General features: G+C 39.5%; 1 protein-coding gene and 1 long non-coding RNA gene across 2 annotated transcripts in view; one reads left to right on the forward strand and one right to left on the reverse strand.

Annotated features, from left to right (window-relative positions):
- The window catches only part of LOC120435836, a 42,149-nt gene extending 36,698 nt beyond the window's left edge, over nucleotides 1-5,451 (reverse strand). The window contains exons 1-2 of the long non-coding RNA XR_005609958.1: nucleotides 5,434-5,451; nucleotides 5,320-5,352 (exon numbers count right to left, since the gene is read on the reverse strand). This is a non-coding gene — a long non-coding RNA (uncharacterized LOC120435836). The remainder of the gene's footprint in view (nucleotides 1-5,319; nucleotides 5,353-5,433) is intronic.
- Nucleotides 5,452-5,496: 45 nt separating this feature from the next.
- Nucleotides 5,497-13,063, forward strand: cibar1 (CBY1 interacting BAR domain containing 1). The gene is made up of 9 exons (XM_031729461.2): nucleotides 5,497-5,658; nucleotides 5,981-6,215; nucleotides 6,317-6,385; nucleotides 7,906-8,007; nucleotides 8,321-8,326; nucleotides 8,537-8,641; nucleotides 10,011-10,124; nucleotides 11,027-11,146; nucleotides 12,673-13,063. Exons 1-9 carry the CDS (start codon nucleotides 5,627-5,629, stop codon nucleotides 12,790-12,792), a joined length of 903 nt encoding a protein of 300 aa, XP_031585321.1. The 5' UTR covers nucleotides 5,497-5,626; the 3' UTR covers nucleotides 12,793-13,063.
- The last annotated feature ends 1,388 nt before the right edge of the window (nucleotides 13,064-14,451 follow it).

Here is a 14,451-nt window from a genome sequence, read left to right on the forward strand (position 1 = left end):
ATTTTCCCCACTAAAGCTTCATGTAGTATTTTTCCATCTAACATTGAGCAAGAAAGCAAAAAAGCACATCTTTTAAAATGCTTTTTGCGTTGCGTTAGAGGCAGTTTAAGCTTACTGTTGTCATCTTCCAAAAACAACATCTTGATTGCTGGCTTAGAGTGGGCTTTGATGCTCTTTCAGCTTTACAGCTATGACACAGGAGAACAGTGCAGTGAGTCAAGTGCAAGTATAAATAGTTATGTTCATGTTACAGTTTATATTATACTTTATATTTATAATATAATATGTTTATATTACAGTTCAAACTAATAACCAGTTCAGTTCCATTTCAACATTCCCCTTAAGGGTAGAGAAAACCACAACAATCAAACTACCCCTTTAAGGAAGCACTTGGCAACAGTAGGAAGGAAAAACTGCCTTTTAACAGGAAGAAACCTCCAGCATAGCCAGGCTCAGGAAGGGCTAGCCATCACCCGCGACCTGTTGGAGGTGAATGGAGGGAGACTGGACGTGAGACATGCTGTGGAAGAGAGCCAGCGTTTTAACTATAAATCAGGTTTAAAATTGGTCAGCCAACCCACAAACAAAAGTTCATGATGACCTTCCTTTAGCAGCCAGTCAACATAGTCCTGTACTGTGGGAACCCTGAACTTAAGTGCTCAGGAGATGTGACTAAATTACATCCAGTGATAAAAAATAGTGGATATTTATTTTCAATCTACTTCAAGAAAAGAAATAAAAACACTTTATTAACAGAGTCGTGGACTATTATACCTGAGGAAGATAAAGTTTTGGGCTGACAAATAACTGAAACTTCCATGAGTGATGCTATCACTCTGTGGAATAGGCAGAGGCAGACAGGCAGTGTTGGAGGCTCCCACTAATTTGATCTGGTGACATTTTCTTCTCCAGCTCCTCAGGGGGAAAAGAGCAGCAGAGACAGAGTGAGGGAGTTAGAAAAGGAGGTGCTTGGAGAGAGAGTAAGAGAGAGATAAAGAGGGGGAGAGAGCGAGAGAGTGATGGCGAAGGAGACACTAATGAACACAGACAACAAAGACCCTAACCTGAGCTCCAAGCCCCTGGAGACACAGAGAGGTTTTTCATTGGGTCAATAAAAGCACTGGACCGTGTCTGCGTTGGCTTGCCCTTCAAGCACCCGCTTAACTACTGAGGGAGACTTTTGTTCAAGGTTGCTGGAGTTAAAGGGAGTATCACTGAATTTCATATCTGAAAATTGCAGAGAGTGTTGATCATAGTCTATTGTGTGCAGAAAGATCTGCGACATCTTGTTTGAGGGAAACCAAAGTGCACAGGGGATGTGTTACAGTCACTATGTCACTAGATTTTAATTCAAAGCTATGGTTCTGCTGTAATAAAGTTTACTTAGATGCAAAATCTCAATCAAACAAGGCAATCATATATTGATAAATATAGAACGTCTGTTTTTTAAAATTTAGACTCACTCAAAGGGAGCTTTTAATTGCATCGGAGAATAAATCAATTCTTAATTTAAGGACTATCTCAAAGTTAAACAATAAATAACTGACACCAAGGTATATGGAGAAAGGATGACTATATTTCCCACTGGATATTTCAGAGTTAATTTCTGCAAGAGAGCAGCGCGGTGTCCCTTTGCCAAATCGGAGGAACGTGGCAGTTAGAGGAAGGAGAGAGAGGTTAGCCAAAATCAGCATGATGAGTTATTGACTCTTGGCTTGTAATTTCATTTTATGCACCAAGTGGCATACAAGATATCACACTGTTCATAATCCTCAGCGTCCCTGAACACACACACGTGCCTCCCACTGACTCCTTCTTGTTATTAAAGGGGAATCTAAAGCCGTATGTCTTCCTCCAGTGTGGGAGGAGAGCCTCGAGTCTGCAGTCTTCACACCAGGACTCACACCTGAAGGGAAAGCGCGAACATGCACACACACATGCACAAAAACACTGGGGGATATATACTTAGTTGCCCTACGAAGTCCCCCCACGTCTGACATATGTCACTCCCAATCTGTTCAGCAGGCCACACATCTCTCTAGTGGGGTACTGGCACAGCGGCACAGAGGGCTGCAGAGGGAAAAGGCTGGGCAGAGGGAAAAACAGAAAGAGCTGAAGACTGAACAAGAGGGCACAGGGGGACGGAGACAGCAAGAGAGTGAGAAGAGAGCATGAAAGAGGCAGAGAGAGCTGCTGCTAGTGGTTGCCACCCTTTCCGTGCTAATTGGTAGTCTGGAAACAACACCATCTGTTCTTTAAGAAAGTCAGATGCACAATATAAAAATATGCCACCACTCCTGAATACATTTACAAGCAGCCAAGGCAAATAACTCAACAGCCCCGGGCTTCTTTCAACACAAGGATCCTGTAGGACACCAGCTAGACAGGCATCTGTTATATTTGTTATAATGTTTAGGGATGTTAAATCTAGTCCTGGGTTCCTGCCAGGGAGTGCTGAATAATGTAAATATATGATGGTGGAGATGGATCGAGAAGAGGTCTGCAGAATATTTTTTATGTATGAAGTAGGAAAGGAGAAGGAATAATTCAGAGTCCACCTGTAACCATGCCGATTGCCATTTACGTCCTAGGAAAAGGCACAAATGGAAGTGGGGTGCCATCATGTGGATGAATAATGCAATCACACTTAAAAGAAGGAGAAGAAATGCTGCTTTATGTGTACCACTTAATTATCAAATAATAAAGAGAGAGAAAATGTGGCCGTAGATGTAGACTACCAACATTTCAGAATTAATATTCATAAAATGAGATATGACTTTCATCTGAATATAGTGATGGGCTAATGCTTGAATTATGCTTCAGCAAGAAATCTACATCTTAACGTATGACGTTAACTGAAACTTCTTTTAACCCTACACCATAACCTTCTACATAACCTGATGTGCACCTTTTGAGAACTGTAACTACACATCTCGACGCCGGAGTGACTTGAATGAAGTGGAAGGTTGTAGTGTGGGCGTAAAAGGAGTTTCTGGTTACAACGTAAGTTCAGACATGTTTTCCCCCAGAAGTCTAAATCAAGGTTAAGCTGATGAAATAATCACCTATACTTTTTATGCCTTTGTTTCACACAGCGCTCATGGTGAAAATAAATACCTCTTCAAATTAATAAGTCCAGATCCTCCTTTTGCAGCAGCAATTAGCAGTTTATAGACTTGTACAGGAATTAATCCTACAATCAAGTCTGAACTGAACAGTCTTCTTTAGGTCACAGCAGTGCATCAGCTGCCCTTTCAAGGACTTCTTGACACAGTTTTGAATTTTTTGTTCAGACCCTGATCCAAATCATAGTGCTCCTTCCACTATCACTCAGATTTTAATGCTGCTTTGCAATTTCGGCTAAATATTTAAATAGAGATTTTAGCACGTTACTGGTATTTCTGAAGGTGTTTCCTTTTAATCTCTGGTTCTTTTTACATGACGCAATCTTGACGACATGCATGATGTGGGAGAATAACAGCAGTCCAGAATTTCTACTTCATCTGACATCCTAGGAATTTTGCTGAGTTGATTGAGTGCAGCTTTTCCAATCTCATCTTCATACCCAAAACAGTGTACAGAAAAGGTACAGTTGTCTATGTGTGGTTTAACCTGGTTGTGTTTATTGATGACTGTGACCTTACATGACATTCAGACCACATTATATGAGAAAGAAATCCTAGTGAGTCACAATTTTTCTTCCAATGGAATTAAAAAGATTATTGCTGAACAAGCCAAAAAACTCCCCAGCTCCCCTTAATGTCCACATCCACACACCCGGTAACAATCACACTGATTCACACTAATCACTCTCACACACAACAGTTGGAATTACAGGAATGGATAGAAAATGATTGATTGATGCTGTTCAATCAAAAATAATCCTTATATAAAAGCAATACTAATGCTTTTCTTTTTACTGCAGAAAAGAAATGGGTTTAAATGTTCATTAGACGGATAAAAAAAAAAAAATCCAGATGCTAGAAACCATCAGTCTTAGAATGAGAAGGTTCTATGAGATGCATTTAACAAAAAAAATTAATCTATACCAACATCAGCTGTATTGGAGAGGATAAACTGGGTTCTCTTGGGATTCCAGGCACACAGCTCAATGCAATGACCGTGTTTTACATCTCCAATCTGTTACAGTGGGATCTCCCCTGCTTCAATCCCATGGATGATTAAGCGTGATAATTAAGGTTTTTGGACATTTTCCACAGAGGAGCAGACGTGGCAGCTGGTGACATTCATGCATTCCCAAACACAGAGGAGGGAATTACAATGAGGCCTCCATTCATTTCAGTGATCACAAAGTCTGCTCTTGGCACCAGTTCAAAAATAGTCAAGCTGTTGTTGAAAATGACTATTTGTGGCCCTTTTTGTTGCAATGTACCTTAATCTATTTGGGAAACCGATGGAGAGCAGCCAAATATTTGGATTTTAGAGGAAGGAATTTGGCACTGTTAACACAAAGAAAAGAAATACTATTATTGCAATACTATTAATATTTGTAATAGTACAGCACAATATTACATATATTAATGAGATTAAAAAGCTGCTTTTTGTTAGTACCAACCAGTAGGAGAAAGCGGGGAACAAATTACCAAGCATGCACAAACATTAGGTTTTCAAGTTCATCAAAACTATGTTAGAAATCCTAAAGTGAAACAGATGGATATTTAAAAATTTCATGGTTATGATGACAAGGTATTCATACAAAAATGCATCATTGTTGTTTTAATAAGAGGCATTTGTCTCAGTTAGACACTGCATTATACAGATATGCATTATACAGTCTTGAAGCATTCAAACCTTATGATTCAGAGACAGCAGAATTTAGGCTGTGTAAGAAAGGTGCATTATAATAAATAAATAAATAAATAAATACCCTCTGATATCTGGTTCAAAAAAAGACTGACACTGAGAACACTTAAGGAAATCCTTTCCTACTGTTCTTTATAAAACCCTACATCAACTCCCTTTTTTATGACAGGCGAACACACATGTCAGGATGCAGCACACATTTCCGTGTTATTCCTTTGTGCTGTTGTTTCTTAACCTAGTGTAATAGTGTAATTTGTTAATGTTATTTGCACTACTGTTTACTAAAAAAAAAATTTGTACAATATTATTTTTCATTAACTTTTTTTCATCATTTTATCAGTTTTGTATATAAAATTTTGCGCCATCTCACATTATAATCGTGTGGGTCTGTGGTACTGTTAACAGTGTTGCCTCTGTTTGTCTGTTTGTCTATCTATCTATAGGTCATCCCTGTAATAGATAGAGTAGATTATTACATTAGACATTATTGCATACCTGTCCATCTTCCGTCATCTTAAGAAGCTGTAGCTGTAAAGAAAAAGCAACTTTTTCAGTGACTTCAAAGAAAAGGACAGAAATAAAAAAGAGAGACAAAGATGGAGAGCTTACAGCTATAACGACTCCATCTCCCAGGATTCCTTTTTGCACTCCTAAAGCGGAAACGCTCCAGGGACTCCATGGAAACGGCCAGCTGGCGTGCTTGCCTGATAGAAAAGAGCGTTCATAGATAGCTAGCTAACGTAAAATCAGAGATTCTGTCAACGCGGATCTATTCGAACATATTTCACACTGTGTGCTTGCAATGATGAGCCGTACGCCTGACGCGAGAGCGAGGTAAGAAAGATCCCACCCGCCAAAACACATCCCGTGTTATTTGGTGGGGAGAGTTAACGTTAGCAAAAAAATAAACGGACATACTGTGTATGCATAAAGGTAGGCTAGCAGTTAACTAGTTAACCTGTGTCGTCACGCTTCTCATTGATAAACTGCACTCATAACGAGTTATTTGTTCGTCGGTTAAGTCATAGTTAGTGATGCTATATAGCTATAGAGTCACTATTCACTAAACGGGCATGTGTTTATAATACTAAAACAGCGCATTTATGTTTGATTATGTTTGATTACTGCTGTTGATGTTCTCCTTTATCCTTTCCAGGGATAACCAGACAAGGAGGATCCAAGAGAACATCACCAATGTGGAGAAACATTTTGGACAGATGTGCCAACTCTTTGCTGCCTATGTCCGTAAGACAGCCAAGGTACGAGACAAGGCAGACCTTCTGGTCCAGGAAATTGGCTTGTATGCAGACACCGAAACACCAAGCCTTAAGAGGGGGATGAAGCAGTATGCCGACCATCTGGCCAAGATTCAAGATTATCGTCAAGCTCAGGTGGACCTCCTTGAATCCTTACCTTCAATCATTATTTCATGTTCATATCCATAATTTAAATATTGGGTAGAAGAGAAACTAATGCAGAGCTGGTCTTGCAGGTGGAACGACTTGAATCTAAAATCATAGAGCCATTAAAAAGCTATGGAGCTGTAGTGAAACGGAAAAGGGTAAGTTTTACTGCAGCCTGCTGTCATGTTGACACTGATTTGAACCACACATCCATCCAGTCAGGTGGGCTGGAGCCTATCCCAGCTGTCATAAAGCAGGATTTGGGGTACAAGCTGGACAGGTAACCAGGTTGTCACAGAGCCAACGGGGCTTTTAGTGAATTTTTTCAGTGCCTTTTTGTGACTTTTTCTGTCACATATTTGCATGTTAAAATCCAAAGTTTTACACACAAATTCATAAGTAAATTTGTCAAATTTAGCAATAGTGTCGCTAAATGAATAATTCGATTCAATTTTATATAGCGCCAAATCACAACAACAGTTGCCTCAAGGTGCTTTATATTGTACAGTAGATCCTACAATAATAGATACAGAGAAAAACCCAACAATCATATGACCCCCTATGAGCAAGCACTTTGGCGACAGTGGGAAGGAAAAACTCCCTTTTAACAAGAAGAAACCTCCAGCAGAACCAGGCTCAGGGAGGGGCGGGGCCATCTGCTGCAACCGGTTGGGGTGAGAGAAGGAGGCAGGATAAAGACATGCTGTGGAAGAGAGACAGAGATTAATAATAGGTACGATTCAATGCAGAGAGGTCTATTAACACATAGTGAGTGAGAAAGGTGACTGGAAAGGAAAAACTCAATGCATCATGGGAATCCCCCGGCAACCTACGTCTATTGCAGCATAACTAAGGGAGGATTCAGGGTCACCTGGTCCAGCCCTAACTATATGCTTTAGCAAAAAGGAAAGTTTTAAGCCTAATCTTAAAAGAGAGATAGTGTCTGTCTCCCGAATCCAAACTGGAAGCTGGTTCTACAGAAGAGGGGCCTGAAAACTGAAGGCTCTCCCTCCCATTCTACTTTTAAATACTCTAGGAACAACAAGTAAGCCTGGATAAAGGAGCCTAGGGGGCAGTGAGGGACGCAGATCAATTTGCTGTTGGTGTCATTACTATGGCAAAGGCACATGAGGGCAGTATTGTCCTAATGATAACATATCGCTACCTCTTCAAGCCACTTTGACCCATTGCCAGCACTCTGCTAACCACTATTTTTTTAAAGTATATCAAGAGGACATCCTGTGGTACTTCACAGACAATTTGGACACTACTGTCCAAATTGACTTAAGTAAATGTTTGCCTTGTTTGGCTTTTAGTCTTTGTGTGTGTGTGTGTGTGTGTGTGTGTGTGTGTGTGTGTGTGTGTGTGTGTGTGTGTGTGTGTGTGTGTTTACTTGTATTCTGCTCTTGCATGCATTCATTCATTTTAATTTTTTTTAAAATGTGCCCTTTCCTTCAATATATTCAACGACTAAAGTCACAGAGCAATTAAAAAGCTATGGTTGACAGTACAGTTGAAGATAAACCAAAAACTTGCACAACAGGATCTACTGGAGATCCTGATCCTCACTGATTCACACCAAATTCCTATATGTTAAGTCATGTTTAGCAAATTGTGCATTACACGCTACCATTATTAATTATTTTGATAACTTCTGCGTATTTGTGTATCTGTGCAGGAGGATCTGAAGACTACTCAGAGTGCCAGAGACAGAGAAGCCAAACAGATGGCTCAGCTCGAGAGGACCAGGCAGAGAAACCCCTCAGACAGGCAGATCATTGTATCCTTGACTTGTTTCTCTTCAGTTCTTTAAATCTCTCTCTGATACCAGATTGACAAAAAGGCTTCAGTGTTACAACAGCCATCTGTATGTATAATCAAATGGATGCCTGCTAATATCAATTCAATTCTTCGTTAGTTATAGACATCAGCTTGGAGCTGTTTGAAATGTTTGTCGTGTCAACTTTGGAGAGTTTTACCTGCAAATGGCAAATTCCTGTGATGTGGTAACAAGTGCTGTACAGGAGCCACCTGCAGAATTAGAATGAACAGACAAGCTTATATTTCTTAAGTTTCCTTGACTGAGCTTTCAGTCTCAGGTGAGTCCCGTGTAATATGTGTTTTCATCAGTGGTAATGTATGAGTAGAAATATAAAAAACATTCCAGAATTAAACTTAGAAACAAACTCGCAAGCACAGTGTAAATTCTTTACAAGAGCTCAAACCAGTTGGACACAGCACCTGACTTATTTTAGTCCGGTATGTTTTGTGTTGAGTTTTATATGTATATATATTATTTTTGCCGTTAGGCTGAGAGTGAACTCCAGAGAGCCACCATGGATGCCACACGGACCACGAAGCAGCTGGAGGAGACCATAGATGAGTTTGAGAGGCAGAAGATCCAAGACATCAAGGTTTACTTTCTATGCACCTCAGATTAATAAGTACTGGCTTCAAACTTGCATTAAAGCATTTATAGTTGAGAATTTTAAAGAAAACATATTTAATTAGTAAAAATTTGAAACCAGTAAAATGCAATAGGAATGAGTAACTTACAAGAAAGACCGAATGGCAACGGAACCGATCTGTATGTGGTACAGCTAATGTTATTTTAAACATTGATCTGCCTATAAATAATAAGCCTAAATACATAATTATACAGTTTAAACTGAATTACCAAAAAATGTGATTTTGAGCAGTGTTTAACACGGTCACTAAAAGAGGAAAGGACGCTACATTCAACATTTTGTTACAGGTCAGATACTTAAATCCTCATATTAAATTCAGTTATGATAGCTTTTAATTGTAAACATGGAAATTAAGACTGGAATGATTGAACAGGCAAGCAGTACTTGACTACAGAGTAACAAATGGCTACATCTGCCGTTCACAGCAACTACTTGCAGACTTTTATGTCGATCGTGGTTCTTTGGACGTAGCATGGAAATATCTGGAAAGATTTCCCTGTTGTGACCGTCTTTCACCCTCAGTTAATGGTGTAGAATTGTAAAGGCGTGCCAGACAGGAAATAAAAATTTGCCAGTTGTTAAAACCATAACCCACTGGTGTGTATTTATGTGTATGTGTAACATACATATGAACAAGCAATCATTGCATTTGATTTACGAGCGTTAAAAACTGACGTACGTTCATGAACCGATCTCGATCATTACATTTTTATATATAATCTTTTAATATATTTTTGTGTATTTTTATATTTGAGTGCACAGAAAAAGTGCACATTTTATTTAAAGTAAATATTTTAATCAATGACCATATATATAGTACAAATCTTGGTTTAATTAATATTGAACTAGTCTTGTATCATTATGAGATGATGATGATGATGATGATGATGATGATGATAACAGTTCGGTTTGGATAACTCTGGTGAAAGGAAGATTAGTATAATTATTGCTGTCTGCAGTAATTTATATTTGATAGATTTGCTTTGACTTGGCAACCACGCCTATATGACCTAACATGTGCATACATCCCAACATGCACATGAACAATGTCAGAGGTGGGGAAAAGCAGAAGTAACAGTAATGCAGGGCCTTTTGCAATATGTCTTGCACATGTGCGGCAACTGTGGACAACCAAACAGCCCTAAGTAGGATTTACTGTGATATGTAGAAAGATATCAGCTGATTTTGTGGACTGTCTAGACTGATCCTGTGCTCCGTCTGCTGTCACAGTGCACTTGTGGTTCAGCTGAATTGGCTCAGTCTGTTCCATATTGAAATATTCAGTATTTGATATCCCTGTCTTCTCTCACTGTAGAAGATCTTTTGTGAGTTTGTGACAGTGGAAATGTCGTTCCACGCCAAGGCTTTGGAGGTGTACACCCTGGCCTACCAAAGCATTCAAAGTGTGGACGAGGAGGAGGACTTGGAGGTAAGTTGATGCTCTGCTCAAGAGTGACCTTGGCCTTAGCCAAATGGACTTACTGAGGTTAAAAATGTACATAAATTTATGTACATCCTCAGGTTATTTTAATACATCCAAAATAACACGGTCTTATGCACCCATCTTTCTTTGAGTCATTGCTCGTACATGCACACACCCTTTAATTTACGTCAACGTTTGAAGTAACCTGCATTGAATACTACACAATTCATTCAGTCATGCTAACTGGGTTGCTTGTGTTTACAATTTAATGAGAGGTTTGGTGTACTATTTTTAAGAGAGAAAGCACGTCCTGAAAAAACAAAGGATCAATGATGTTCGTCGAGCAAGGTTCCTCCTGCAGTTGCCCTTGTGTTATTTTCCTCCACCCCTCGCTATCTCATCTTTGTGTTTTTGCACTGAATCATTTGCCTTCCATTCATATGGAAGCAAAACTCCTCATCGAGACAAGGCTGTTTTTCAGTGACTCATAGTACAAAGCATGGGAGATTGAATCATCTGAAACGGGCACAATGACAGGCATGTAGATAATCCTGATCGAGAGCCATGGCTGAATTTGTTTTCTACACAGTGAAAGCCACTGGTGTGGTTTCAGCCGTAGTTTGTTATGCTTGCTATGAAAATAATACTTTTGGAGCTGGTTTAAGGGTATGTGTGACATTAACAGACTGTCATCGCTGTCGGTGACTTTTGTTGTAGAGTATTTTTACTTTCTCTATATGTTTGTGTGTTTTTATCCCTGCTTTTAATGCATCTCTAAATAAAATACCCTGAATTTAACCTATATGACCTGTACTGTTTGCTATGCCCTGTGGGCTTGTGTACAGGTGCTGCTTCCATTCACTTTTGTCTTTATAGAAAAGTACAGCACCTCTTACTGTCTCTGGCAGGTGTTCAGGAGTTCTCTGCACCCCCCCGACTACCAGTCACGCTTAGACATAGTGCGAGCTAATTCCAAAACTTCCCTTGATCGGACCGGGTCCTTCCTGAACTCATCAGGGACATTACAGGTAAGATACAGTCAGTGATTAAAAGCTCCAATACAGAGACAAGAATTCCCCGACAAGTATCTGTAATGGCATTCCTTTTCACCTTTGGCTTTGAGTGTTGCACAAGTTTCATTGCGATGATAAAATTTAAAATTCCCTTCTTCCTTTTGTGAGCTCAGAAGTCTTCCTCATACCAGTAGAGGCTGGTGCTTGATAACAGTGAGTCTTATCAGTAGTTGCAATGATTATGCGTGGAATCACCCTGGCCATCAATCGGTGTTGTTTTTTTGTTACCCATGACATTGCATCCAAGGAACATCACGCATTTCCGCCTGCATTCAGTTTTACTGCTGGATCTTAACAGTGACACCGCACTGTTTTGTTATTATTTTTTATATAGTTGCATTCTAGAATACAATTTCTCACTAATTGGCAAATGAGAATTTGATATTTTTAATTAACTGTTTTCCGTGGGTCTCATGGAGTCTGTTGAAATGTAGTGTCTACAGTATCTACAGATGCCCATATTGGAACTTGCAGATACAGATTGCTGTACACAGCTGTCACTAGAATATGCCTCAGATATGTGGTGCGTCACATCTTGAGATCATACTTTGGCTTCGCTGATTAGGTTTGATTTTTATCTGAGAGAAATTGCAATCACTGCTAAACAGAAAAGACATTTGCAGTCAGGAAAAAGAGAGGATTTATGACCCTGTTTGAATTAAGGATGAAGCCAAAATGAAAAGTTGAAAGTAGAGCATGTTAGTGCACATGGAGAAAGTGTCCTCATTCTTACAGGAATACCGTTCACACAGTACGAAAGGTACTTTTGTTTCCTGGAGCCAGACTTTCTTATAATTTTTACAGTGGTTTTGCAGTAGTTCTCCAGGCTTTATGGTTTCTCAATGTTTTTTATTTGGACATTGGCTACTTTTTCACTCATTTGCAGTGCAATGTGGATTTTTTTTAAAGGCATCCAACATTAAGAAAAGAGCTTTGAATGTCCTTCAAGAAGCCTGAAGAACTATTCCTGAAAACTACTTAAAGGCATTACAAGAAAGTTACCTTGGAGAGTTCACACTGTGCTGAAGAATAAAGATGCCAGATATTGACTTTCAAGCTTGTTAAAACTGTACAAATTCTGTTTTTGATTTATGTAAAAGGTAAAAACACAGGGATATGTTTGCACGTTTAAAAACAATCATTTCCACGTATATTTGCACATATATGGAAATGTGTGTGTTCAAACATTCATATATCTGTGTTTGCTTATGTTTCATCTATGTAAGCAAATTACAAAGAAATACTTGGTAACCCAAAACTTACACGGTACTGTATAAATACATAAGTCAATTCTCATGAGAAGTTAATGTGAGGAATGTGGTCTCAGCTCACTTTGCGGTGTGTTTACACCTACCCTTCATTGTTTCTACTAATAACCGCAACTGAAAAAACAAAACAAAAAAACAGATTCCTTGGAAGTTGAGCTTAATGATTACCTGCCAAGTGTTTTAGTTGCATTGACTGTTTATTTGTTGTCACAGCAACAAAGAGCTGGTAGTCGTCAGACGAGAAAAGAGGAGGAGGAGGAAGAGGAGGAGGATGAAGATGAATCTGAAGAGGATGTTGACGAGGATGAAGACGACACAGATGATGAAAATTAAACACTCAAATTGTTTGGTTTTGATTTTATGATAACGGAAAGATTAAAAGGCAATTTATAAAACAAAAGCAGTCTCATTGCCAAAACCACATCACACATCTGCTCTGAGCAGTATTGCAGTGGTAGTGTTGTAGCCCCGTGATGCTTTGTAAGAGATCTACAATTTGTAATCCAGGCTCCTATTGTCTTAGCTAGACTTTTATATAACACACAATAAAATGTGCATTATTGGTCGCTTGCATTTAAGAATAAAAATATATTTTTATGCTTTGCATTGTTTCAGTGAATCAGTTTTTCTATAATAAGAGCGCGGCGTACCCTCTCTCCCTTTGCATAAAAACGTCGACAGAGAGGTTGATTGTTATTTTAGAAATTGTTTGGCGAGTGAATCAGTCTAAGTGACAGTAGTTACGTGATGACTGCAGTTAAAAGTGACTCATCTCTTCCACAGACATGCAAAAATGGTACAAATGAGTTCGGGAACATTTTGCACTGCACTGTCTGTGTTCATCTGAAAAAAAAAAACCTCCGTGTATGTGTGCATTATGTGTAATTTGAGATGTGCCTCTCTGTATATGGCACTTCATGAAGCCAATTATGTGCATGTGGGTTACATTATGTGTTGTCTGCCACTGTGTCGGCTGATGGCCGTCCTGCATGAGTCACTCAACACATTTTATATTCCTCATCTGCCAGTGTCATGATGAATTCTTTTCTGCCTTTGGTCATATGCACACAACACGTATCGCACATCTGTACCATTATCCGTTCAACACACATGATATGTGACACTTTTTTTTATAAGTACAAGGGCGACCAAAAACTGCCTTACAGCAACACTTATTTTCTCGGCGACGGAGATAAAAGCTGCGTAGGTGGCGTGTCATGAGCCCTCCGCGTAACAGCACCCTAATGCATATAAAGGTTAATGTGTGTGGCATTGCAAACATGGCCACGCTAACAACGCACTCACGTACCAGTTCAACTTTGGTGTACTGTGGATCTGAATGGCCTGCGTTGCAATGAGTCATCGCCTATAAAATGTGTGTTTGTGTGAGGGAGTGAGTCAGAAAGCTTTTCCAATCGCAGATAAACCTAAAGGCTCCACTCCCTGATCGCAGCAAAAGAAGGGACAAGGATTTGTGCGAGAAAAGAGCCTGAAAGGAACATGAAGAGTCATGCGCTTTAAGCAGAAAAACAGGGTCCGGCCTTTTTTCGGTCTAGAGTCAAAGGTACACAAGTAGGCAAGAGTTGGTTATGAGTCACTATCTTAAAACAAAGGTTGAATAACAAACACGGCGAGCAATTCAAACAACAAGATGCAAAGAGAAAGGAGGAGGGCTGTGGGGTGAAAGAAGGACAGTTGAAAGAGGTCAGTCACACCTCCTGGTCCTTATTGACTCTGACTCATTGCCCCTCAGCACCGAGCCACAGCTATCAAATTTAACACCCACATCACATGTCAATTGCTGCACGGCTCATTGCAGTTACTTTCACATTCTGTGTCTTTCATTTGAGCTTCATGTCAAAGTTCCCAGAAACCTTCTCATGTTCCACAGGTATTTCTTGTTTCAGCATCAAATTGTTACACATTCTGCAGATGTTTGCCATACTCAACATTAATTTCATTCTTTCAGTGTACACAAAAAAGGTCAATCAA

This window comes from Oreochromis aureus, linkage group 22 (assembly GCF_013358895.1).
Source record: "Oreochromis aureus strain Israel breed Guangdong linkage group 22, ZZ_aureus, whole genome shotgun sequence".
In the NCBI taxonomy this organism is placed as follows: Eukaryota; Metazoa; Chordata; class Actinopteri; order Cichliformes; family Cichlidae; genus Oreochromis; species Oreochromis aureus.

Excerpts from the sequence above, each read along its gene's own strand:
- cibar1 (XM_031729461.2), top strand. The coding sequence starts at position 5,627 with ATGATGAGCCGTACGCCTGACGCGAGAGCGAG. Across the intron at positions 6,216-6,316 it reads AAGATTATCGTCAAGCTCAG|GTGGAACGACTTGAATCTAA; the intron begins GTGGACCTCCTT and ends CTGGTCTTGCAG. Across the intron at positions 10,125-11,026 it reads ACGAGGAGGAGGACTTGGAG|GTGTTCAGGAGTTCTCTGCA; the intron begins GTAAGTTGATGC and ends TGTCTCTGGCAG.